Source organism: Globicephala melas, chromosome 21 (genome assembly GCF_963455315.2).
Source record: "Globicephala melas chromosome 21, mGloMel1.2, whole genome shotgun sequence".
In the NCBI taxonomy this organism is placed as follows: Eukaryota; Metazoa; Chordata; class Mammalia; order Artiodactyla; family Delphinidae; genus Globicephala; species Globicephala melas.
This window is the reverse complement of record NC_083334.1, coordinates 11,483,858-11,510,139: the sequence shown is the minus strand read 5'-3', so window position 1 is coordinate 11,510,139 and position 26,282 is coordinate 11,483,858. Positions and strand designations below refer to the sequence as shown.

Genomic DNA, 26,282 nt, shown 5'->3' with positions numbered 1-26,282 from the left:
TTGGGATTACCATACACAATACAACAGACTAGGTGTCTTATAAACAACAGAAATTTATGTCTTATAGTTCTGGAGGCTGGAAATACAAGATGAAGGGGCCTGCAGATTCAGTGTATGGTGAGGCCCATTTCCTGGTTCACAATGGCACTTTTTCCCCTATGTCCTCAGATGGCGGAAGAGAGAAGGGAGCTCTCTGGTGCTTCCTTTCTAAGGGCACTAATCCCATTCATGAGGGTTCCATCCTCATGACCTATGACCTCCCAAAGGCCCCACCTCCTAACACCATCACCTTGGGGGTTAGGTTTCAACATATGAATTTGCAGGGAGACACAAACATTCGGTCTATAGCAAGTACAGTAGTAACTATATGCACACTGCTGTGCAAGAGAGCTCTAGGACTTTTTTTCATCCTGCAAAACTAAAACTCCTAACCACCAAACAGTAGCTCCCTGTTTTCTGCCTTCCCTAGCCCTGGGCACTCCAATTCTATGTCCTGTGTCTGAGACTTTGATTATTTCAAGACCTCATATAAGTGGAATCATACACATTTATCTTTTCGTGGTGAGCTTGTTTCACTTAGCATAATATCCCCAAGGTTCATCAATGTTGGAGCATGACAGGATTTCCCTCTTTTTAAAGGCTAAGCATTATTCCATTCTGCGCACGGACCACATTTTCTTTATGGAAGGAAGGAGTGGGACTACTGAATCATATGGTACTTCTCTATATTTAAAACATTTTCGGAAACTCCAGGCTGTTTTCCATAGTGGCTGCACCATTTTACATTCCCACCAACAGTGCACAGGGTTGCAATTTCTTCAATTTCAATTTCATCTTTACCAACACTTGTTATTTTCTGGGGGGTTTTTGATAGTGGCCATCCTAACATGTGTGAGCTGATATTGTGGTTTTGATTTGCATTTCCATGCAAACAGAATATAGTAAATTTGCATAGTTCTTTGGAAAAATGTATACTCAAGTTCTTTGCCCATTTTAAAAATCAGGTTTGTTTCCTTGTTTGTTTTTGGTGTTGAGCTGTAGTTCATTTCTATATTCTGCATATTAACCCCAAACCTCAGGTATGAGGTTTGCAAATATTTTCTCACATTCCATAGGCTGCCCTTTTTACTGTTGTTTCCTTCACTGCACAGAAGTTTTTAAGTTTCATGTAGCCTCACTTGTCAATTTTTGGTTTTACTGGCTGTGTTCTGGTGGCATATCCAAGAAATCACTGCCAAGACCAATACGAAGAAGATTTTTGCCTGTTTTCTTCTAGGAGTCTTATGGTTTCAGATCTTACGTTCAGGTCTTTAATTCATTCTAAGTTATCTTTTGTACATGGTATAATGTCAGGGTTCAACTTCATTTTTTTGCATGTGGATAACCAGTTTTCTACATTTCATTGGCTGAACAGACTGTTCTTTCCCCATCATGTGTTCTTGTCACCCTTGTCATAGACCATTTGACCATATAAGTGAGAGTTTATTTCTGGGCTCTCTAGTGCCATACTGTTTATGTTACTGTAGTCTGTAATATGTTTCGAGGTCAGAAAGTGTGAGGTCTCCAGCTTTTTCTTTCTCAAGAAAAAAACTGCAGGCTAGTCAAAAAGAATTTTGGCTATTCATAGTTCTTTAGGATTCCATATGAATTTAAGATGGATTTTTCTATTTCTGCAAAAACTGCCACTGGATCTGGTAGGGATTGCAGTGAATCCATAGATCACTTTGGGTAGTGTGGATATTTTAAGAATATCAAGTCTTCCACTCCATGAACATAGGATGTCTTTCTACTTATTTGTGTCTTCTTTAATTTCTTTCAGCAACGTTTTCTAGTTTCAGTGCATTGCATTTTTGTCCCCATGGTTAAATTTATTCCAAGTTTTTTATTCTTTTGATGCTACTGTAAATGGGATTTTTTTCTTAATCTCCTTTTTGGAATTTTCACTGTAGTGTATAGAAACAAACCTGATTATGTATCCAGCAACTTTTCTAAATTTGCTCATTAGTTATAACAAGCTTTTTTGTGGAATCTCTAAGTTTTCTATGTATAAGATCGTGTCATCTGCAAAAAGAGATAATTTTACTTCTCTCTTTCCAATTTGGATGCCTTTTATTTCTTTTTCTTGCCTAATGTGCTCTGGCTAGGACTTCCAGTACTACATGGAACAGAAGTGGCAAGAATGGGCATCCTTGCATTATTACTGATCTTCGAGTAAAAGCCTTCAATTTTTCACCACTGAGTAGGATGTTAGCTGTGGGCTTTTCATATATGGTCTTAATTATGTTGTGGTATTTTCCCTCTGTTTATAATCAGTTAAATGCTTTGTCATGATAAGGTGCTGAATTTTATGAAATGCTTTTTCTGTATCAATTGAGATAATTATGTGGTTTTTCTCCTTCAATATGTTAATGTGGCATGTTACACATAGATTTTCAAATCTTGAACCATCCTTGGGTTCCAAGAATAAATCCCACTTGGTCATAGTGTATCATCCTTTTAATGTGTTGCTGAATTTGGTTTGCTAGTATTTTGTTGAGGATTTTTGTATCAATATTCATCAAAGATACTGTTCTATACTTTTCTTGTAGCATCTTTTTCTCTTTTTTTGGCCACGCCACGCAGCATGTGGGATCTTAGTTGCCTGACCAGGGATCAAACCCACACCCCCTGCAGTGGGAGCATGAAGTCTTAACCACGGGACCGCCAGGGAAGTCTGCTTGTAGTATCTTTTTCTGGTTTTGCTATTAGAGTAATGCTGGCCTCAAAAAATGAGTTTGGAAATGTTTCTTCCTCTTCAATTTTTGGGAAGAGTTTAAGAAGGACTGGTGTTAATTTTCTTTAAGTGTTCAAAAGAATTTTCCAGTGAAGCCATCTGGTCCGCGGTTTTTCTTTGTTGGGAGGTTTTTGATTACTGATTCAAACTCCTTACTAGTTATATATCTGTTCAGATTTTTATTTCTTCATGTTCAGTCTTGATCGGTTGTATGCTTCTAAAAATCTATTCATATCTTCCAGTTTATCAAATTTGTTAGTGTATAATTGTTCATAGCAATCTCTTGTAATCCTTTTTATTTCTGTGACATCAGTTTTAATACCACCTGTCATTTCTGATTTTTCTTTTTTTTTCCTCTGAGAGTTTGTCAACTTTGTTAATCTTTTCAAAAAACCAACTTTTAGTTTCACTGACTTCTTTTCTATTGTTCTTCTACTATCTAATCATTTCCCTCTGCTCTATTCTTTATGATTTCCTTCTTTCTGCTAACTTTCAGTTTAGTTTGTTCTTTTTCTAGTTCCTTAAAGTGTAAATATACTGACTTGAGGTCTATTTTTTTTTTTTTTTTTTTTTTTTGCGGTACACAGGCCTCTCACTGTTGTGGCCTCTCCCACTGTGGAGCACAGGCTCCGGATGCGCAGGCTCAGCAGCCATGCCATGGCTCACAGAACCCGTGTCCCCTGCATCGGCAGGCGGACTCTCAACCACTGCGCCACCAGGGAAGCCCAAGAGGTCTAATTTTTAATGTAAGCATCTGCCACTATAAACTCCTTCTTGGTACTGCTTTGCTACATCCCATAAATTTGGGTGTCTTGCGTTTTTGTTTTCATTTGCCTCAAGATATTTTCTAATTTCTCTGGTGATTTTAGCCCACTGGTTGTTCAAGAGTGTCTTACTTTCTACATACCTATGAATTTCCAGTTTTCCTTTAGCTATTGATTTCTAGTTTCATTCCATTGTGGTTCAAAAGATCCTCAGTATGATTTCAATCTTACTAAATTTATTAAGACTTGTTTTGTGGTCTAACATGATTTCCCTTGGAGAATGTTCTTTGTTAATCTGAGAAGAACATGTATTCCGCTGTTGTTCGGAATGTTCTATATAGTCTGTTTAGGTCCATTTGGTCTATAGTATTGTTCAAATCTGCTGTTTGCTTACTGATTTTCTGTATGTTGTTTTACTCATTACTGGAAGTGGGGTATTCAAGTTTCCTACTATTATTATGTTGTTGTCTATTTCTGTCCTTAATTCTGTCAATGTTTGCTTCATATATTTGGGAGCTGTGATATATGTATTACATATATAATATATATGTATTACATATATAATATATATGTAACATATATAATTATATGATGACCCTCCTTGTCTCCTGTGACAAATTTTTGACTTATTTTTTTGTCTGATGTACTTGCATACTTTTTTTTTTTTTTTTTTTTGTGGTACGCGGGCCTCTCACTGTTGCAGCCTCTCCCATTGCGGAGCACAGGCTCTGGACGCGCAGGCTCAGCAGCCATGGCTCACGGGCCCAGCCGCTCCGCAGCATGTGGGATCTTCCCGGACCGGGGCATGAACCCATGTCCCCTGCATCGGCAGGCGGACTCTCAACCACTGCGCCACCAGGGAAGCCCTTGCATACTTATTTTTAAAAATCTATTCAGCTACTCTGTATCTTTTGATTGGGGAGTTTAATACATTTACACTGAAAGTAATTACTGATAGGGAAGCACTTACTATTTCCATTTTGTTGATTGTTTTTTGTATGTCTTACAGTTTATTTGTTCCTCTTTTCTGTTCTTGCTTCCTTCCTTTGTTTCATTGGTTTTCTGTAGGGACATGCTTCGATCCCTTTCTCATTTTCTTTTGTGTATATTCTACGGGTATTTTTTTGTGGGGGCTACATAATATATTTTATAGTTACAACAATCTTTTAAACTAATAACTTCAATCACATACAGAAACTCTACTCCTTTATATCTCCCCTCCACTTGTTATCAATATCACAAATTACATCTTTTTACATTTATTTATAGTTACTATATTTATGTTTTTATCTTTTAAGTTCTAGACCCAAATTAAAAGTGATCTACGTAACACCATCACAGTATTACAGATTTTATACCTGTCTATATATTCACCTTTAACAAAAAGCATTATGTTTTCATGTGCTTTTATGTTACATTTCAATGTGAAGGAACTCCCTTTAGTTCCTCTGCTAAAGCAAGTCTAGTGACAAGGTAATTACTTCCTCAGCTTTTATTTCTCTGGGAAGGTCTTATTTCTCCTTCATTTTTGAAGGACGGTTTTGCCAGATAGTTTTCCTGGTTGGCATTTTTATTTTCTTTCAGCACTTTGACTATATCATCCCACATCCTCCTGGCCTGTAACGTTACTGCTAAGATATTCACTGAGAATCTTATGGGCGCTACCTTGTATGTGACAACTCGCTTTTTTCTTGCTGTTTTTAAGATTCTCTCTTTGGCTTTGCCTTGTGACAGTTTTATTATAATGTGTCTTGGTTTGGGCCTCTTTTGAGCAACCTGAATTTGGATATTTATCTCCTTCCTCAGGTTTGGGAAGCTTCCTGCTCTTTTTTCCTAGTTCTCTGACACTGCATGTATTGGTCCACTTATTCGTGTCCCATAAGTCTCTTAGGCCTTCTAACACTCTTTGTCATTCTTTTTTCTTTCTGTTCCTGACTCGGTAATTTCAAGTGACTTGTCTTCAAACTCACTGATTCTTTCTTCTACTTGGTCGATTCTGTTGTTGAACCCCCTAGAGAAATTTTCAATTTAGCTATTGTATTCTTCAGCTCCACAATTTGGTCCTTTTTTATACTTCCTCTTTGTTGATATTTACATTTCGTTCATGCATCATTTTCACAACTGCAGCTAATTCTCTATGCTCTCTGGTAGCATACTGTGTTTAAGACAATTAATTTGAATTTGTAGGTAATTCACAGATCTCAGCTTCTTTAGGGTCAGTTTCTGGATATTTATTTTGTTCCTATGACTAGGCCATATTTCCCTGTTTCTTCAGATGCCTCATTATTTTTTGCTGAGATTTGGGCATCTGAAAAAACTGCCACCTCTCCCAGTCTTTATGGACTGGCTTCATACAGGGAAAGACCTTCACCAAGCATGCTGGCTAGAGATTCTGGGAGCCTCTAAATCTTTTCTGGGGATGTGTCTCCTCTGAGGTTGTGCATGTAATTTCCCAATTAGAGAGTTTTCTCAGTTTCTCTTTCCAGAGCCTGTAACCTCTTTTTCCCTCTGGCATCTGTCTGTAGGTTCTCTGGCACTGCAACAAGCAGCTGAACTCTCATTTGTTCTCAGTGGCCCCAGGTGTGCCAAGTATGCCAGTCAGGTGAGACAAGCTAGTCCCCTGGGCAGCTTCTCAAAAAGCCAGAACGTAGGGCACGTGCTCCACTCTTCTATTACCTTCCTGACGGAGAAGTCTTGAGTTTGGCGTTTACTACCAATTGTGCTAAGGGACACTTGTGGGAACGGCTATTGTGAGTGAAGTGAAGCAGCCTCCTTACCCATTTCAATGCAGCTGTTCTCAGCTTTGTGCCTGCCTGGTTTACTGCAACTCCTTAACTGGTTTCTGGAGTCATAAAGGCTTTTTTGGACCATATATTGTTAGGCAGTGTCTCTGAGGGGAAACAGGCTTGGGGCTTCCTTTCCACCATCTTGCTGGCGTCACTCCTCTTATGCTTGCCTGGGCACCCCATCTGTGGCTGACTTCTGACATGGCGGCAGTCCTGTGGGACTGAGCCCTTCACTTGTGGGGTCTGTGCTAACTTCAGGTAGTGTCAGAACTGAAATGAATCGCAGAACACCCACTTGGTGTCAGAAAATTGGAGAACTGCTTGGTATCAGGAAAAAACAACATGGAGATACATATATTCCTTATGATAAAAATGGAAAGGTGTGGAGATGATCAGTCTTAATTATAGTTACAGACTGTCTTTTCTCTGTAAAATTTCTTAGGACACTTTCTTGTCACATCGATCAATGTCTATAATTACATCTTGGGGCAAAACTTCTCCATTTATTGTTTAAAACACCATCACTATAAAACTTTGTTTTTAAAAAGTATTACTGGTCTTCAGTCAACAAGCGTAGTATTTAGCTATAGCCAAATACCTGGCAAAAAAGATCTAAAAAGAGATATAAATAGTTACAAGGAAGCACTAAATCACATCAGGTATTATTTTAAAGTTTAACTGATACAGAAGAGGGAGAATGAAGTAACTGGTACGTGACTTACAGTAGGTCACTGGGGGGAACTGTGTAATAAAGCCTCTTGGTTGTAATAAAATTTGCTGCTGTAACACAGCACACCACCACACACCACCACCTCTGGGGTGGAAGACAGCCCTCCACCACTGACCTACGTGACGAGGGAAAGAGAGGAAGCGAGGCAGGTGCACACACGGCTTCCTCTCACATGACAGGCCAGAACCTGGACACAGAGCCCCTGCTGGTGCAAACGATGCTCTCTGGTTAGGGAGCTGTACACCCAATGAACACTTGCTACTGGGGGAAAGTCAGCAGTCTGCCCAGAAGGGCACCTGCTGGCCCCCAGGCTCTGCAGAACTAAGATGAACACCATTACACACACAGTTCTTACTGTCTCAAAACACCTCCCGGTTCCTTTTGCCTCCATGCTCCATCTGGGTTAAGATGATATGGACGATCACATGCTGTTCTTAATGTCGTCCCCTTGACCATAAAAGCATGACTCATTTCGTCATGGAATGAGATAAAGGACCAAACCAGACAATTAATTTATGTGAAAGCATGGAAAGCTATACGAATGCACACTTGTTAATTAACAAAACGTAAGCCCAGGAAGAATATAAATGAGCTCTAGCACCCTGCCATTTATTTCCAAGTTTAGCAATTAAGACTCCCTACTTGTACCTGAAATCACAACAAATTCCACACTGCAAACCTCTAATGAATCAAGTTGCCTTAGAGTTAGAAGAGACTTCAAAGATCCTTTAGTCTAAACCAGGGGTCAGCAGTTCTATTGGAACGCAGCCACACCTGTTCACTTACACACGTCATAGCTGTTTGCACAGGACAGCTGCAAAGTTGAGCAGCTGTGATGGAGACTGTACAGGGCACACAGCCCAATTCCTGCTCTAAACCTCTCACTGAGAACAGCGATTCTGGAGAGGGAATAACTGACTCATCTGCCCCTAGTCACACAATTAGCGACAGGTGGGCCCAGGTCTGCCTGCTGACACCGGGCTACCTACTCCCTTTCCCCTGGTCCCAGTTCATTCATCAGCTGCAGTGTAAGTTCTGAAATGGAGAGCCAGGTCCTTGCAGTTTTTCACAAATGATGAGCCCTTCAGCTCCTCCCCCCAGCACCGCACCTGCGCAGCTCGTCCATCAGGATGTGCGACGCCATCCCCAAGTCACACGTCCACAGTCAACTCGTTAAGCTGCTCCCAAAGCCACAGCGCCCTGGGCTTCCCTGCTGCTCAGAGGTGACATCTTCGTCCTGATCACTCCGACTGCCCTTCAGCCTTTGACCTTCACCTCAAAAGGCAACAGCTCTCTTCCACCGGCTTTGGCAAGCTCACTTCTTCCCTCTTGTCCTGATACTGTTCCATCTAGAATTCAGGCTCTTATTTCACGTCCCAACTCCTACACCAGAATCCTGTTTCAATGCACCTTGCCTCTAATCCCTCCTCCGCAGACAAGTATTTCCTGTCAAATGCATGAAGCCCTGACTCAAAGGCCCTCAATATTCGTCTAAAAGGTGAAGTCTGAAACCCTTAATGGGCTTCCCAACCTCCCGTGCCAGTTAAATTGGTTTGTTCTCTATCCCCCAAACCTCTTTTGGATCCAAAGCTACGCCATTTCCCCCCTTTCTCACTGTCTTTCCTCAAGAACCGGCTTAAAGTCTACCTGCTCTTCCTCCAATAATTAAGTTGAAAAGGAGGTGAATAAAGAAAAGGGCGCGTGTATGTGCGACAGCTCTGCTTTTCTCACAATGTTCTAGTACTTTTCACTTGCTAATTCACCAGAGAACCATCTATCTCCCATAGTAAGACTTCGATAAATACACTCATTATTACAATACTTAAGCATAGCAAAAAGTAGAAATATCCTAGGGTGTTTGTTGAAATTTGAGCCAAGACACAATTTTATCAATGCTTTTTAAGGCACTAATTGTTGAAGCCCTAGAATTTTTTGAATATAAAATATGAATGTTTGGAAAGTGAAGAAAAATATCACGAATTTATGATAACCTGTAAGGTAAGAGAAAGAGGGTAGCAAAAAAAAAAACCTCAAGAGAAACCCGGATTCAAATTCCTATTAGTGGCTACATAACTCTGCACAAGTTTTTTAGCTTCCTTAAGTTCCTCAAATGTAAAATAGAGTTGATTCTCCTTATTCAAGGCAGCTGCGCTGTAAAAGTTGCCACAGACAATGAATCAGCAAATACTGAATCACTGCTCTTACAGGAAATACAGGGTCAGGTTCCTGTGAGCCTCTGTCACATTTTCATCAATCATTCAATACATAACCTTGTTTTGTGTGTGTTTCTGTATAAAGACACTTTATTTAATATGTATTGTACAGCCATTAACGTTGACCTCACGCCTGAACAAAGCTCATCTAACATGCATCTTCTCCTTAAGGTACATCACAATCTTCTGTGATGCAATTTTTAATGAGTAGCAATTTTTAAAGAATATTCTAAGTCGTACGACCTTAAGTTCTAGTAAAATCAGTAAAAGTGAACCTTACGAACTAGGATTTTTAACTCATAGGAATAACAATTTCAATCTAAATGCTTAATATTAGCATTGACAGGTGAACATTACACAGAGTAGTGTGCTGGGGCCTGGGGCCTGAGACAGACACCAAGCCTTAACCATTTCCATCCTCAAGTGGCCACTGTGCTAACAGGACAGGGCGGGGGACCTTGGAATTCAACCAGCTCATGCCTAGAGAGGTTCACAGGCCCAGGCACGTACAAGCATCCACAGACCTGAGATGAGCTGATCTGAAGCTGGGGGAAAAGTCTGGAACTACGCCATCCAATTCCCTAACCAGCAGCTAAACACAGTTGCCAGGGAGCTGGAACAGGGCTAACACGACTGAGGAAACGCATTTTAAATTATTTATGTACCAATTCAAAAAAAAGACACTCAATTCAGTTATTAGAAAACTTTTATGTATGTTCAGAACAACTTGGATAAAACAATCTACTTTTTCAACTGCAAATTTTATAAAATCTAAATACTGACCACGTATTTCTGAGGAAAAGTGAGTATACAAATTGAGATGTGCTAGTAAATGTAAAATACACACTAGATTTCAAAGACTTAGTATGAAAAAAAAGTGAAAGTAAAGTAACTCCTTAACAAATTTTTATATTGGCTACATATTGATATAATTAATATTTTGGATATATTTAATTTAGAATATTGCATTGAAATTAATTTCACCTTTTTAAAAAACTTTTAATGTGGCTACCAGAAAATTTTTGCACTGTATTTCTATTGGACTGTGCTACTCTGTCTCATAAACAGGAGAAACTTCAGGCCTCCTTTGAGATGCCTTAAGTGAATCTAGAAGGAAGGAGTATTTTACCTCTGATCTTTTATCTTCTCCTCCTCTTCCTCCCCTTCCCTCAACTAACTGTCTGCTTTTATTTGATGAAAGGAGTTTTGCGGACTAAACATCAGATTTATCACGGGAATGTCCAATAAGACTAACCTCACAGAGAAGTATCTGCCTAGTCCCAAATGAACCTGTATCCAGGAAGAAATCAGATATTCTAGGCTAGATGACTCCCACTCATCCTTCCAGGCCGATGAAAAGAAAACCGACGCTGCGGCTGCTTCCCTGATGACCCATTTAACCCCCTCAGCACTCTACACACAAGCCCAGTTCCCACATCTGGTGGTGTCGACAATCCTGCACCCAGTCCCTTCACTCCACGAGCACGGACAGGTGCACCCCCAGCCCCTTCTTGGCATTAGGGTCACAGCAGTGGGCATAGAATCCTCCTCTGTGGAGCCTTTGGACTAGAATGTAGATGACTCTTAAGAAGACAGTTAAGTGCTCTCTGAATGCTATCAAACCAGTGAGATGCAGGAGGTCGCTGTCACTGGTAGGAGTGCAGCTGGGCTGACACTGGGATCACTGTCACCGCCACCCTCAAAGCTCCTGTCCATCTGTAGCCTCCCCACCCCTACCCCGGCTGGGCCACATGGGCAGCAAGAAGATTCCTGAGCTGCTGACAAAGATTCTCAGGGTCAAGACTCATTGACATTGATCCGAGACAGGGCACAAGGGAGCCTGACTCCATTCTGGTCAAGTAGAGAGTCTCTGTCACCACCTGGTAGTAGCTGTCACCCTCCTGCTTTGTGACTGGTTTACACATCTGGCAAATGGTGGCACTAACCCAGTCAAGGGCTTTTAGCAGTGTCTAAGGACAACAGATAATACACGGTAGAGTAGCTTCACCTTATGCCAATTTCACAGATGAAAAACAAACCGGAAGCTTGTCTGGATGGGGGCCTGCACAAGGGCATCTGGTAACAAGCAGCAGGGGTGGGACTCAACCAAGGCATATGGATACGGACACCAGTGACAACGTCCACATCTGAACCACCAGGCTGTATCTGCACATAAATGCAGTTATTTTGACTCCAGTTTAATCCATCTAGTGACATGGTAACAGGACTGATGGGGAAGACTTTAGAAGTCTTCGTTTAGGCTTATAAACATAGGAAAAGCTATTTAATATCGTCCACGAGGGAAACACAAATTAAAACCACATTAAGGTAGTACTTTTCACCCATCAGATCTAAAACTCTGCAGACATACTGCATTGTATCATACTGGCCAGCCCATCCTGAAAGCCAGTTGCACACATGGCTGGTTGACGCATACATTCATGCAACCTCTTTGGGAGGGCACTTTCGAGACATCTATCAAAATTACAAAGGGAGATTTTCTGATGATGCCTATTCTAACCAGTGTGAGGTGATACCTCATTGTAGTTTTGATTTGCATTTCCCTAGTAATTAGTGATGTTGAGTAGCTTTTCATGTGCCTCTTGGCCAACTGTAGGTCTTCTTTGGAGAAATGTCTATTTAGGTCTTCCACCCATTTTTTGATTGGGTTGTTTGTGTTTTTGATATTGAGCTGTATGAGCTGTTTATATATTTTGGAGATTAATCCTTTGTCCGTTGATTTGTTTGCAAGTATTTTCTCCCATTCTGAGGGTTGTCTTTTTGTCTTGTTTATAGTTTCCTTTGCTTTACAAAAGCTCTTAAGTTTCATTAGGTCCCATTTGTTTATTTTTGTTTTTATTTCCATTACTCTAGGAGGTAGGTCAAAAGAGATCTTGTGATTTATGTCAAAGAGTGTTTTTCCTATGTTTCCCTCCAAGAGTTTTATAACTGGTCTTACATTTAGGTCTTTCACCCATTTTGAGTTTATTTTTGTGTATGGTGTTAGGGAGTGTTCTAATTTCATTCTTTTACATGTAGCTGTCCAGTTTTCCCAGCACCACTTAGTGAAGAGACTGTCTTTTCTCCATTGTATATCCTTGCCTCCTTTGTCATAGATTAGGTGACCATAGGTGTGTGGGTTTATCTCTGGGCTTTCTATCCTGTTCCATTGATCTATATTTCTGTTTTCGTGCCAGTACCATATTGTCTTGATTACTGTAGCTTTGTAGTATAGTCTGAAGTCAGGGAGTCTGATTCTTCCAGCTCCTTTTTTTTTTTTCTCAAAACTGCTTTGGCTATTCGGGGTCTTTTGTGTCTCCATACAAATGCTGGAAAGGGTGTGGAGAAAAGGGAACCCTCTTGCATTGTTGATGGGAATGTAAATTGATAGAGCCACTATGGAGAACAGTATGGAGGTTCCTTAAGAAACTAAAAATAGAATTACTGTATGACCCAGCAATCCCACTACCGGGAATATACCCAGAGAAAACCATAATTCAAAAAGACACATGGGGCTTCCCTGGTGGCACAGTGGTTAAGAATCTGCCTGCCAATGCAGGGACATGGGTTCAAGCCCTGGTCCGGGAAGATCCCACATGCCACGGAGCAACTAAGCCCATGCGCCCCAACTATGGAGCCTGCGCTCTAGAGCCCACAAGCCACAACTACTGAAGCCTGTACGCCGCAATGAAGAGTAGTCTCCACTCACTGCAACTAGAGAAAGCCCCCGCACAGCAACAAAGACCCAACACAGCCAAAAATAAATAAAATAACATTAATTGATTAACAAAAAAAAGCTTTAAAAGAAAAAAAAAGACACATGTACCCCAATGTTCACTGCAGCACTATTTACAACAGCCAGGTCATGGAAGCAACAGAAATGCCCATCGACAGATGAATGGATAAAGAAGATATGGTACATATATACAATGGAATATTACTCAGCCATAAAAGGGAACGAAATTGGATCATTTCTAGAGACATGGATGGACCTAGAGGCTGTCATAAAGAGTGAAATAAGTCAGAAAGAGAAAAACAAATATCGTATATTAACACATATATGTGGAATCTAGAAAAATGGTACAGATGAACCAGTTTGCAAGGCAGAAATAGAGACATACATGTAGAGATCAAATGCATGGACAGCAAGGGGGGAAAGCAGGGGGGGTATGAATTGGGAGATTGGGATTGACATGTACACACTAATATGTATAAAATAGATAACTAATAAGAAAAAAAGAAAAATAAACTAATAAATGTTTGATTAAAAAAAATTACAAAGGGAGGTCCCCTTGGACTCAGCTCCACTTCTAGACATCTATCGTCAGATATGTGAAATGATTTATACTCATGTTTGTAATAGAAAGAGACTAGAAATAACCTCCTAAAGGTCACCAATAGAGGTCTGGCATTTAAAGTCTATATATCCATACCAGGAAATACCATACAACACTGATACACACACAAACACTGGAAAGAATAAAGAAGCCTTCACATAACAATCAGATCCAAAACGTATTGCTAAGTGGAAAAAGCAAGGGGTAAGTGTCTTAAAGTTGTTAATTAAAGCCCAGTCTATCCTCAAAGCCCATGCTCCTCCCAGTATATCAGCCCCAAGAAAGAGTTTGAGGCCTTAGAGCATTTACTTTCTCAACTAAAGCGCTCCCATAAACCTCCACGCATCTACTTCACTCCGTTCTTCCCATCACCATAAAGCAAACTTAAACAGAGCTCTCACAGTACCCCGCAAGAAAGATTCGGTGTCATCTCAACTAAGACTTACTACCCCTTGGTTCTTCCTATCTTCAGAGCAGAGTAAAAAGCACCTGAAATGTTCCCTGATTTTTTTTTTTGGAATGCCTACAGAATATGTCTAAGTCTTTTAAAATTTTAACATGAAAATATGCCAAAAACACCATGAGTTTTGTTTCTAAGGACATTAAAGTACAGCTAACTAAGTCCCAGTGCAGTGCAGCTCAAAGCAAGTGAAGGCCGGCCCAAACCTCAGCACGCGGATCTCATCGCAGACCCCCATTTCCTTCTCACCGCTCACAGACCCCGGAGCAGGGCCTAAAGAAGACTCAGCAACTCCATATCCACCAGAAGGAGCCCAATTAGATTTAATAATACACAGGCTTAAAGATGATTTTTTTCAGCTGCAGTGCTAAGACAGGAAGTGTTCCATGCTACACATATTATTTATCGAGGGAACAATTCAAAGTGCAGAAAAATGTCTGTAGTGGGAAAACAAATGTACGATTTTAAACACACATTTATGTATATGCATAAATGTTGCATGGATAGCTATATAAAAAAAGGTAACAATACTTCCCACTGGAAAGAGGAAGAAGTTAAGACCCGGCATTTAATATCCAGAAATCTTCTACCATATGCATAGCAGATTTGTTTTTTTTTAATTAGACTCATTAAAACTTGTAAGTCTCTCTTTTTTAAATGATTCACCTTAAAAACCCCACTGTTACAAAATAGATGTGTATTCATGACAAAAAAGGCCAATTGCCTAAAGAAATGCTCAGAGAAATTTATTTTCTATAATGTTAAAGCTATTTTAGTACAGTCAAGTGTTCCTTAAATCCAAGTAATAACTGAATGCCTCACATTTCAAACTTATTAGAACCTAACATTAAGCTATTTTTTTCTTTTTAAAAAAACAACACAGATTACAGCCATGTGACCTGATTTTCAAGTAGGTCGAACAGACCAGATTTGAATACAAACTAAATGCCTTTCTAGAATAAGACAAAGTGTACTCTGAGCCTACATGTTTAATATGAGCGGGCTGACAGGGGTGGAGGGGGGTGGCGGGCCGCTGGAGACTGAAAATGAAACAGATAAGACCGTCTTTCTAATGAGACACAATTTAACAGATCCATTAAATTCTTCTCGTATGAATTCCTACCTCTTTCAACTTTAAAATAAAATTTTGCCAGCAGAAGTTTTATGGTAGACTTGTCATGAATTTTAAAGTTTAATGCTAAGAGAAGCTGGCTTTGGGATAAAGATCAATCTACCTGATGAAATGAACTCAATTTAGAGTATGACTGACTTGCCACAAAAAGTCTGCTTTTCTATAGCAAAGTTTTCAACACATCAAACTATAGATACCCTTAATAAAGTAACACAGAAGCTGCAGTCAGCTCTCACTCCTAGAAGATAATACAGGATAAAATCCAGATGACTTTGGGTGTGCTGATGGCTTTGGGGAAACACCACCAAAGACATGATCTATGAAAGAAATAACTGATAACCTGGACTTCATTAAAATTAAAAACTTCTGCTCTGTGAAACATAAATGTTAAGAAAATGAAAAGACAAGCCACAGACTGGGAGAAAATATTTGGAAAAGACATCTGATAAAGGACTGTTATCCAAAATACACAAAGAACTCTTAAAACTCAACAATAAGGAGAAAAAGCAACTCAAAAAATGGGGCAAACAAATCTGACCAGACATCTCACCGAAGAAGACATACAGATGGCAAATGAGCAATATAAAGAGGTGGTCCACATCACGGTCATCAGGGAAATGCACATGAAACGAGATGCCACTACACACCCACTAGAATGACCAAAATCCAGAACACTGATAACTGGAATGCAAGGACAGGACGCAAGAGGAACTCTCATTTATTGCTGGTGGGCATGCAGATTGGTACAGTCACTTTGGAGACAGTCTGGTTTCTTACAAAACAAAACATACTCTTAGCCTATGATCTAGGAATCACACTCCTTGGTATTTATCCAAGTGAGTTAAAAACTAATGTCCACACAAAACCCTGCACATGATGTTTTACAGCAGCTTTATACACAACTGCCAAAACGTGGACGCAACCAAGATGCCCTTCTGTAGGTGAACAGGTAAACTGGTACATGCAGACGATGGAATATTAACCAGCGTTAAAAAGAAATGAATTACCAAGTCGTGAAAAGACAGGGAGGACCCTTAAATATACTGCTCAGTGAGTAAGAGAAACCAATCTATAAAAGCTGCATATTTTATGATTCAACTCTGACATTCTGGAGAAGACAAAACTATGGAGACTAAAAAGATCAGTGGCTGTGGGGCTGTAGGAAGGGGTGAACAGGCAGAGCACAGAGGGTTTTTCGGGCAGTGAACCTCCTCTGTATGGCACTATAATGGTGAGTTCATGTCATTACACATTTGTTCAGACCCACAGAACGAACAACACCAAGAGGGAACCCTAATGTAAATTGTGGACTCTGGGCGATAATGATGTGTCCACAGAGGTTCACTGGTTGTAACAAATGGGATTTTGCTAGTATCAGGGGGAGGCTGTGTCTGTATGGGGACAGGGGGTATATGGGAACTCTGCATTTTCCACTCAATTGCTGGGTACCTAAAAATAAAGACTATTAAAACACACACACAAATACACAGTGAGAAAAAAAGGTATAGATTGTAATTCTGTAAACTTGAAGATCGGGAAAAAAGTTTTAATAAATGTATCACTAATGGCTGAGTCTAGGAAGTATATATGTGGGTGTTCAATCTCCTATCCTTCCAACTTTTCCCTGTAAGTAATTTAACTTAAGAGGAAAAAACGTGTTTTAGAATTCATTAGGAGAAATACAAGCAGAACATAGGAAGAATCAATTTAAAAATTTTAATAGTTCGTTCAGAAACAACAAATATTGCTTATCTTTGACCAATAATAGTTATTTACAAAATTAAATAACTCTATAACCACACTTAAACTGCATATAAATTCTCAACATTATATTTAAGAGAGCTGCTGTTTAAAGTAACCATAAAGGGCTTTCCTGATGGCACAGTGGTTAAGAATCCATCCACCCGCCAATGCAGGGGACACGGGTTGCAGCTCTGGTCCAGGAAGATCCCACATGCTACGCAGCAGCTAAGCCCGTGTGCCACAACTACTGAGCCTGCGCCCTAGAGCCCGTGAGCCACAACTACTGAGCTCGCGTGCCTAGAGCCCGTGCTCCGCAACAAGAGAAGCCACCGCGATGAGAAGCCCACGCACCGCAACGAAGAATAGCCCCCGCTCGCCACAACTAGAGAAAGCCCGCGTGCAGCAATGAAGACCCAACGCAGCCAAAAATAAATAAATAAATAAATTTATAAAAATGAAGTAACCATAACATTTTGAGATTTAAAAAATAAAGAGTAAGGTGAGCACTAATACCACCAAAACTTGACTTCTGAAAGACACTTCAGATAGGGACCGTATTTAAATGCTTAATCAAGGGCATTTAACTCCTATAAAAAAATGTCTTATCAAGACGAGACAACTTCAGTTCCAAGGGAAGTTATTTAGAACCAACTGGGAAAGAAACAATCTGGTGAACTATTTACAAGTCCTGAGAAGAAAGATACCGATCCCCATTAACTTCCGTTACAGGCCACCAGCAACAGGAGAGTTTCCAAACATTTAACAAACAAGAAACTGTATGACCACCGTCATTTTAAAAATAAAATAAAGAGCTGAATTTCACTGCACATGGAAAGGAACGCTGCGTTGGGGATGAGGTGGAGGCAAGCATTTGTAGCGCAGACAGGATCCACCTGGGATCCTTTTTAATTAAAAAATTCTAAACATTCCAGGCACATCTCTGAACTCGTAAGGCCAGTGTCTTTCTGTATAAAGGACATCTGCCTTCTTCCTCCAACCAAAGGTTTAAACATAGGTGAAGGTCTGTTGCTTAAACAAACAAGTATTTAGCACACTTAGCGCGCTGCTTTGGCCCCCACCGGTCCAGGCCTTGCCCGTGAGTCCGCCCCGGCGTGGCGCGGTCCCCGTCCGCAGCAAGGCCACGGCCCGAGGTTCCTGGGTGCGCGCCCTCTGCCCTACCACCTCCGGGGACTGCGCCCGCGGTCCCGAACACGCGCGAAGAGGGTGGCGGGGCATGGGGTTCAGTCATTCCTAACGTGGGGGGGTCACCACGAGCCACGCGGGATCCTAACGGGCCGCGCGGCGCGGGCCTCACCTGCGCACCCCACCTGTGCGCCTCTCCAACGGCGCAGCGCAGGCCTCACCTGCGCCCTCCCCGACCCGCGCCCTCCCCGACCCGCGCCCCCTCACCTGCGCGGCGGCAGCGGCGGCGGCGGCAGCGGCGGCGGCGGGGGCGACGGAGGGCGGCGGCCCCGCCCGCAGGCCATCCTCCTCCTCGGGGGGCTCGTCCAGGAGCACCCGGCTCCGGCCCAGCTTCCACATGCTCCCGGGCGGGCGCCGGCGTCCGTGCGTCCGTGCGCGCCCCTCCTCGGCCGGCCCGCAGCGCGGACGCACCGGCTGCGGCTCCTGCAGGACCGGACGCGGCCAGTGGGGCCGGGCGGGGCCGGGCTGTGGGGCGGGCCCACCTCCAGGACCGGGCCCTCCCCACCCCCACCCCGCCCCGGCCCCTCCCGGACCGGACCCGGTCCCCGCACCCAGCGAGACCCACCGTACGCCCGGGACCGGGCCCACCTCCAGGCGGGCCACACCCCCCAGGCCCCCATTTCCCCTGCTCGCGGTCCCCCCACCCCAAGTCACCGCCCCTCCGGCCAGGCCCTGACCCCGACCGACCCTCCCACACCTCCAACGAGGCTCCTCCTCCTCCTCTCAGCGAGGTCCCCGCCCCCCACATCACTCCACGAGGTCCTTACCTCGGGTCCCCACCCCAAGCTGACCCCCTCACACCTCACCCCCCACCACGGGCCCCTCAACACCTCGGGATGATCCCCGAACCCCCCGGCCGACCCCCTCACCCTCCACCAGGGATCACCTCTCACCCGGGCCCCCTTAACCTGGCCCCCACTCATCTGGGACCGCCCCCGCTCACCCCTCAGTCCGAGGCCCCCGCAACCCGGGCGGACCTCCTCACCCCTCAGCCCGGGATCCACCCCCAACCCGAGCTGACCCCCTAACCCCTCACCCTGCGGGGGGGCGCGGCCAGGTCTGCGGGGCAGGGGCGCTGGGGGCGGGGCGGCCGGGGCTCCGGTCACCATGGCGACAGCCGCCGGACGCGGAGCGGGCATAGTGCGCATGCGCACACCCCTGGGTCCGTGGCTCGAGGGCGCGGTGGGCGGGACTGGAAGCGGTTCCAGTTCCCGCCAGGGCGCTCCGCCCCCGCGCCTGGTGGTCTCGGGGCTGCTCAGCAGCCCAGCCGTTCGGGTGGGAAACTGCGCGAATGGTGGCCGGGAACCCCGAGGGCGGAGGCGCTGGGCACGTGGACCTGCCGGGGGGAGGGTGCGGCCGAGCCCCGGGATGGGCAGCAGGAGGTGGGCTCGGCCGGGGCGGGTGCAGGGACCGTGTTCAGCCATAGGCAGGGGGAGGGACGCGAGCTTCCAACGTCTCCACGTTAGGAGCCCAGGGTCCGAGGGAAAAGTGGGCAGCTGCGCTGGCCAGGCCGCCTTGGAACCCGCCGTGGTGCTCGCTGGTCCCTCGCATTCGGGGAGCCTGACGTTGACGAGCAAGTAAGATGTGGCACACCTGGTGTAGTTCACAGGCAGTTGAAGGGACTTTGACAGCTAATTATGACAGCCGAAAATTGTTACTTTTTCTAGGTAAGATAGGTTACAGCCACAGTCACGGCGAACGTGGCAGGGCCCTCGCCCGAACCGCAGCCTGGGGCAGAAGAGGACCGGCCCGAAGTGTCCTCTGGCCTCTCACCAAAACTCTGAAGCAGGAGAAGTACCTCACACATTCCCAAGTACAAGATGACTTTGATTTCATATCTCACAAAAGAGCCAAACAATAAAATATAAAAAGATATTCAACTCCATTGTAATGAGGGAAATGCAAATAAACATGAAATGCCCTTTTCCTGCCTATCAAAGTGGTAAACATTTGCAAAGCTGTACCCAGTGTTGGGAAGCACCTAGGGAAGCTGGTAGCTGTGCAGGGAAATAAGCTGCTGGTGGCGTGTAAACAGTACAACGCTTTTGGAAGGCATCCATTTGTTAGTATCTATCACAATTTTAATGTGCAAACGCTCTGCCCAGCAAATTACCATCCACAGAGAAACTTTTTACTCGGTATACGTCAGTATTGCTTATGTTTTCACACCAAACGTGTATTACTTGCGGGATTTAAAAGTACATTTTATAAAAAGAATCCAGAACTCTAGGCTTCTATAAACATTTTCTTAAGCTTTGTATCTTTACTACTCTGAAAGAAAAAAAGAAATCAACTGTACCTGTTGGGTTTTTCCAGAAATGATTAGCAGCAAAATTTTTAAAATGAAAAGAGGCTCTGAGTCTGTCTTTGGAAGAGGCCTGCAGGAGCCTCGAGAACAGACCCAGGGCACAGGGGCCCTGTCAGGGTTAGTGGTTAGGGCATGGAGGGGGAAAGCCGAATTTTATATACCAACCAGCTACCTGGAAAGCAAGGCCGTGGCAAGAGCCCAGTGGTCCCCACCTTCCCTTCTCAGTGAGTCGCAAGGGTCAGGAGATAAACACACAGGCACACAAATATCTCCGGGCCCACCAGGCACAAATATTACAAACTGATGTGAAACCCCAGAACACCCACTGAAGTATAATCTACCCAGTAGAAATTAAAGAACTCCTTCTTCATGGGAATATATAAGAATGATAAAATTATATATCTATACACCTTTTCAAACCAGGTCAAATAAGCTTGGTCTTCTGGACTGGAAAGACTTCAGGATGGAAATACTGAACGTAGACATGGTGATGGTTCTAAGATGTGCTACCTACACAAGATGAATTTGTACCTGGGGCCCACAGGGTTCTGTCAAAATAAACATACTGCAAGCACAAACATTGATAAAAATCAGAAACAATAAAGTAGAGGTTACAAAACAAAGCCAGGATCTAAACACAGCCCCTTCAAGGTCACTACAAACAAAACAGAACACTAACTCAGAACACTTCAACAAATAACACGGATGCCTTTATTCTCACCAAGAGAGCACGGGGCCTGGGCCGGACCACTGGCTTCCTTTGTCTGGCATATCCGCATTTCTCTGCTTTGAAATTTTTCTTTATAAATTAATCTGTAACCTCCTGCAAATCCAGTCCGATCTGGAATAAGAAGGCCAGGCTAACTAAATTAAAAAGCTAAATTCCAGTATATTTAAACAACGTTTTGCATTATTTCTAGGAGAGCTCAGGAGGGAGGACCTGCAACCCAAAGCACAGCGCCTGAGGCAAGCAGGAGGGGGCTGGTGACTGAGCTTCAGGCATCCTGGAATTCTGAGCACTTCTCGGGAGTTCTAGGAATTTGGCCCTAGTCATTCATTTACTCATTTATGAGTTTTATAAAATTAAGTCATGCTATTGTTAAAGTTCTGTAAGAGGTGTGCTTGACACTATTCAGTGTCACAAAAATACAACACTTACGGGGCTTCCCTGGTGGCGCAGTGGTTGAGAATCCACCTGCCAACGCAGGGGACACGGGTTCAAGCCCTGGTCCGCGAAGATCCCACATACTATGGAGCAACTAAGCCCGTGTGCCACAACTACTGAGCCCACATGCCACAACTACCAAAGCCCGCGTGCGTAGAGCCCGTGCCCCGCAATAAGAGAAGCCACTGCAATGAGAAGCCCGTGCACCGCAATGAAGAGTAACCCCTGCTTGCTGCAACTAGAGAAAGCCCGCACGCAGCAACAAAGACCTAACGCAGCCAAAAATTAATTAATTTTTTAAAAATACAACGCTTACACATAAGAATCCATTTCTAGATCTAGAAAGACATGGTTACAGAACATTTCATTTACTGAGCTCTCCTTGGAGGAAGATACTAATTTTAGCCTGAATTGCTCTTATTGGCTAATAGAGTCCTGAAAATTCACTGGTGTAGGAACTCTGTTAACAAAGATCAAGTGTGCCATCCCTGTTTGAAGGCTCAACTTAGTGAGATTTTACTCCAGAGATGGCCTCCAGAGATGGGTCCACACCCCGGGAGGGGATGGTGCAGAGGCGGATCTGAGCAGCAAAGGCAGCTGGATTTGAAGTCCTGTTATTCCAGTTACGTGGGCCATGAAGCCAGGCATATCCGACGGAGTTCGAGCCTCCACAGGCTGGTGGTTTTGTTACCCAAAAACTGGGCTCGCCTCTTGAGGAAGTTTTAAGCTAGGGTACACGCATATTCATGAGGGGCTTGAGCAGAGGAGAACTCAGCACAGAATTGGGGCAAAGGTCGACAGAGTCCAAGCTCTAGTTGATTGAAGTCAGGAGTGTCACTCACCTTCATTGTTCCAACCTCCACTGGGGAGGGGGCCTTAGTTCCCTTAGAGCTCAAGGATGTATTATTAGGCCTATCCCTCGAAGAGGAGCTAGGACTCTGCTTATCACTGCACTACTTTTTTATTTTTTATTGTTTTTGCGGTACGCGGGCCTCTCACTGTCGTGGCCTCTCCCGTTGCGGAGCACAGGCTCTGGACGCGCAGGCTCAGCGGCCATGGCTCACGGGCCCAGCCGCTCCGCGGCATGTGGGATCCTCCCGGACCGGGGCACGAACCCGCGTCCCCTGCATTGGCAGGCGGACTCTCAACCACTGCGCCACCAGGGAAGCCCATCACTGTACTACTTTTGACTGCCTCTTCTCTGTTCCTGCATTCCTTTGTTCCCTTAAGATTAATGACTGAGACCCGTTCAAGGGCAAGCACTGTGGCCAGGCTTAGATCACAAAATGGGTTCTGTCAAGAAAGCCATTCCTAGTTCTCTCTCTCTGGGGACCCCCAACCTATCTGCTTGCAGTTCCATTCGCCACATTGAAGGCCCACGTGGAAACTGCCATATGCCTGCAATGCGTTTTTATCAAAAGCGAGGGAACTGTCATTGACGACCCCTGGAGGATTAAAGGGTAAGATCACTGTGGCCTTGAAGGTCAGCCTTCACGCCCTGCTCTGTTACCAGGTTACCTAGTGTCCTCCCGACCAGGCTTCTGTCTGGACTCCCTTACCTGTAGGTATTATTAAAATGACATGCTGTACCCTTCACACCTTCTCAAGTACATCCTATACCCAGTGTGGTGGTACTGAGAACAAAACTTGCACCAAGAATTCACTGATTTGATCACTAATTCCATTCAGCGGTGTTGATAGAAGTGAAACAAAACTACAGCTTACTGAGTGCTTACGACACACTAGGCATTTGCTGGTACTTTACACACATTATCTCACTTAATGGAAAGAACACAGAATTTGGAGCACATTGACCTGGATTACAATTTTAGCTCTACTTAAAAAAAAAAAAATAGAGGCTGAAAGGATTTATACCAAACTTCAGTACTGGATACCTGTGGGAAGTAAGCTTGAGAATCAGAGTAAGAAAATTCCACTTTGGTTTATGTAGTTATATATATGAATTTTGACACATATAGACAACAAATTATGTATAGGTCATATATATTATGTATCTAGTATGTAAGCATGGTGATCAAAAAGTATTTGCTGTTTTGAATTTTTAAGAAATTTGCTACTCTATAAAATATAAACAATCTACACATGGCAACTGATAGGGAACTTACAACAAACTCAAATGATTGATTTGTTCTAATTTATCTTATTTTGCATGTTAAAACCCTATGATAACCTCAGTGACTATATCCAAATGTATACATAATGATGGTGAAAACATAAAAGCTCACATTCCTGCAATTACACATAATATACAGCATGTTACTAACAATCACATGTCTGTTTATGGGAACTTTGTTTTCTGTTTTTGTACTCTTCTATATTTTTCTAATTAAAAGGTTCCTTGGGGGGCTTCCCTGGTGGCGTAGTGGTTGAGAGTCCGCCTGCCGATGCAGGGGACATGGGTTTGTGCCCCGGTCCGGGAGGATCCCACATGCCGCGGAACGGCTGGGCCCGTGAGCCATGGCCGCTGAGCCTGCGCGTCCGGAGCCTGTGCTCCGCAACGGGAGAGGCCACAGCAGTGAGAGGCCCGCGTACCACAAAAAACAAACAAACAAAAAGGTTCCTTGGGGAATATAAATAATTCAGCTCTTTGACTTACTAACTCTGTGACTCTGGAAAGTCATTTTAGCATCTTGAGCTATTATTCTCTGGTCAGCTAGTGATGGGAAGGCTTCACAATGAGGTGAGGATGGTAGGACTCGTCTTCAGCGTAAAGACGCAATGTGCGTTCACTGTGAAGCTTTGCAGGAGTTCCTTGCCCTCTCTGAGCCTCGGTGTTCCAGGTCTTTAACCTGAGTGGGATTCCTCTTCCACTTGTAGAGCCGGACCAGCATGGCTTCTAACCACAGCCAGACCGCATCTCTGGATAAACGCGGTGTGTGCACCTGCTTCCGTGACCTGGGTCCGAGCTCCCTTCCCCCTTCCACAACAAGCCCTCTGTGAGGCGCACAAACCCTCCGGGCCCAAACTCAGCCCCACCAGGCTCGACCTCCAGTGTCTGACCGTCAGCATCGGTCCACCTGGCCTGCGTCGCCTAGTCTCAGCAAGACCCCTGATGGGCCGGCTTAGCCGGAGCTCGTGCTGACCACCCAGGGGAGCCTGACCTCGTAGCCTGCCTCCAGAGAGAATCCCCCCCGGATGTTTTCCATCATGACCCCGCCCCGCTCCTGGGCTGGAAGCCCCGCCCGCCCAGGCCCAGCTGCAGCGCCCCAGGGAGAGCCCCGCTGGAGCAAAGCCGGACCATCTTTAGCGACTGTCCCGATACCTTTCTTAGAGGTGCTGTGGCCGTCCAGGGATCAGGACTCAGCCTTCGTCCCCCTCACACTCTGAAACGATGAAAGCACAGAAGAATCAAAACCCTCCCACCGGAGTCCCCCTCAGCCATCTCCATCCAGGACGCTCAGTTTCTGAGGGCTGGTGGTCACCAGTTACTAGACATCCTCTTCGTCACCAAACCAAAGGCCTGTTCCTTTTAATTAAACCCGTTTTCTCCAAGGAAATAATAGGGTAAGTAATACGATAAAATACTGAGAGGAACAATGAATACACTTGCCGCCCACCCCCAGCACCTTTATTTTTAAAGCACTTTTGTATCTGCTGTCGCGTCTGAATCATTCCCAACGTCTTAATAAACAAGCATAATATTTATTCCCTTTTTTTGTTTGTTTTTTATTGAAGTGTAGCAGATTTACAACACTGTTAGTTTCAGGCAGGTGTACATCATAGTGATTCGGTTTTCTGCAGATTATGTTCCACTAGAGGTTATTACAAGACATTGGGTATAATTCCCTGTGCTCTACAGTAAATCCTTGTAGCTTATCTCTTTTCTGTATACAAGTTTGTGTATTTCTTTTTAAAATTATAATCATGTTAAAAGGTTGTACTGTATTTAAATAGTTATTTTACATGCTTAAGAAATGTAATAGTAATAAACGTGCATTTTTAAAACCTGTAAGCCGTGATCACAGGCCGCTCAGCAGACCTGAGGCCCCCCACCCTCCGGGACGCAGGCCCCTACAGCTGGAGCTCTGTGACTTCTCCCCCGCTCCTCCCCTCCTGTGGTGTTTGCCCGAGAGTTGGAGGGTCAGGGGACCCGAGCCCAGTGGATCTGCTGGGCAACCCGACAGCCAGGTCGGACTAAATGGGGCCGGGCGGCGCGCCGGAGGTGCCCCCTTGTCCCAGCCCAGCCAGAACCCGCTCGGCATCTGACCCTCCCCGCAGCCAGGAGCCTCACAGCGGCGCCGCCTGCCTTCTCTGCGGGCGGCCCCTCCTTCCCAGGAGCGTGGAGATGGGGGGGTCCGCCAGAGGGAGGGGAGCCCCGTGGCTTCCCCATTTGACTTTCGTTCCAACTCTGGGGTCTGCGCATGGGGCAGGCCCTGGGCGAGCCTGTCCATCCGGGTCATGTGTGGGAGGCGCTGTGGGGGGTGTGTACAGGGATTTGGTGGGTCTTGGTCCTGCAGGGTGCCCCGCACCCCGGGATGCGCGGCCTCTGCACTTACGGGGGGCGGGGGGCGGGGGGGAGCGGGGGAGGGGGGAGCCGTCTGCCCGTGTCCATATACACCTCCCACCCCCGCCCTGCATTCAGCACATGCGCCACACACACACCGCCTATACACACTGCATACACCACACACACACACCACACACACT

At 44.5% G+C, this 26,282-nt stretch overlaps 1 protein-coding gene across 4 annotated transcripts in view; it reads right to left on the bottom strand.

Moving 5' to 3' along the window:
• TDRP (testis development related protein) overlaps window positions 1-18,579 on the bottom strand; it is a 67,598-nt gene extending 49,019 nt beyond the window's left edge. For all 4 annotated transcript variants that reach the window (XR_009560565.2, XR_009560566.2, XR_009560564.2 and 1 more), the window contains exon 1: window positions 18,349-18,579. Coding sequence is in view for 1 of the 4 variants with exons in the window: in XM_030830525.3 (XP_030686385.2) it covers window positions 18,349-18,480 (132 nt within the window). In the remaining 3 variants the exon portion in view is untranslated. The remainder of the gene's footprint in view (window positions 1-18,348) is intronic.
• Between the last annotated feature and the right edge of the window lie 7,703 nt (window positions 18,580-26,282).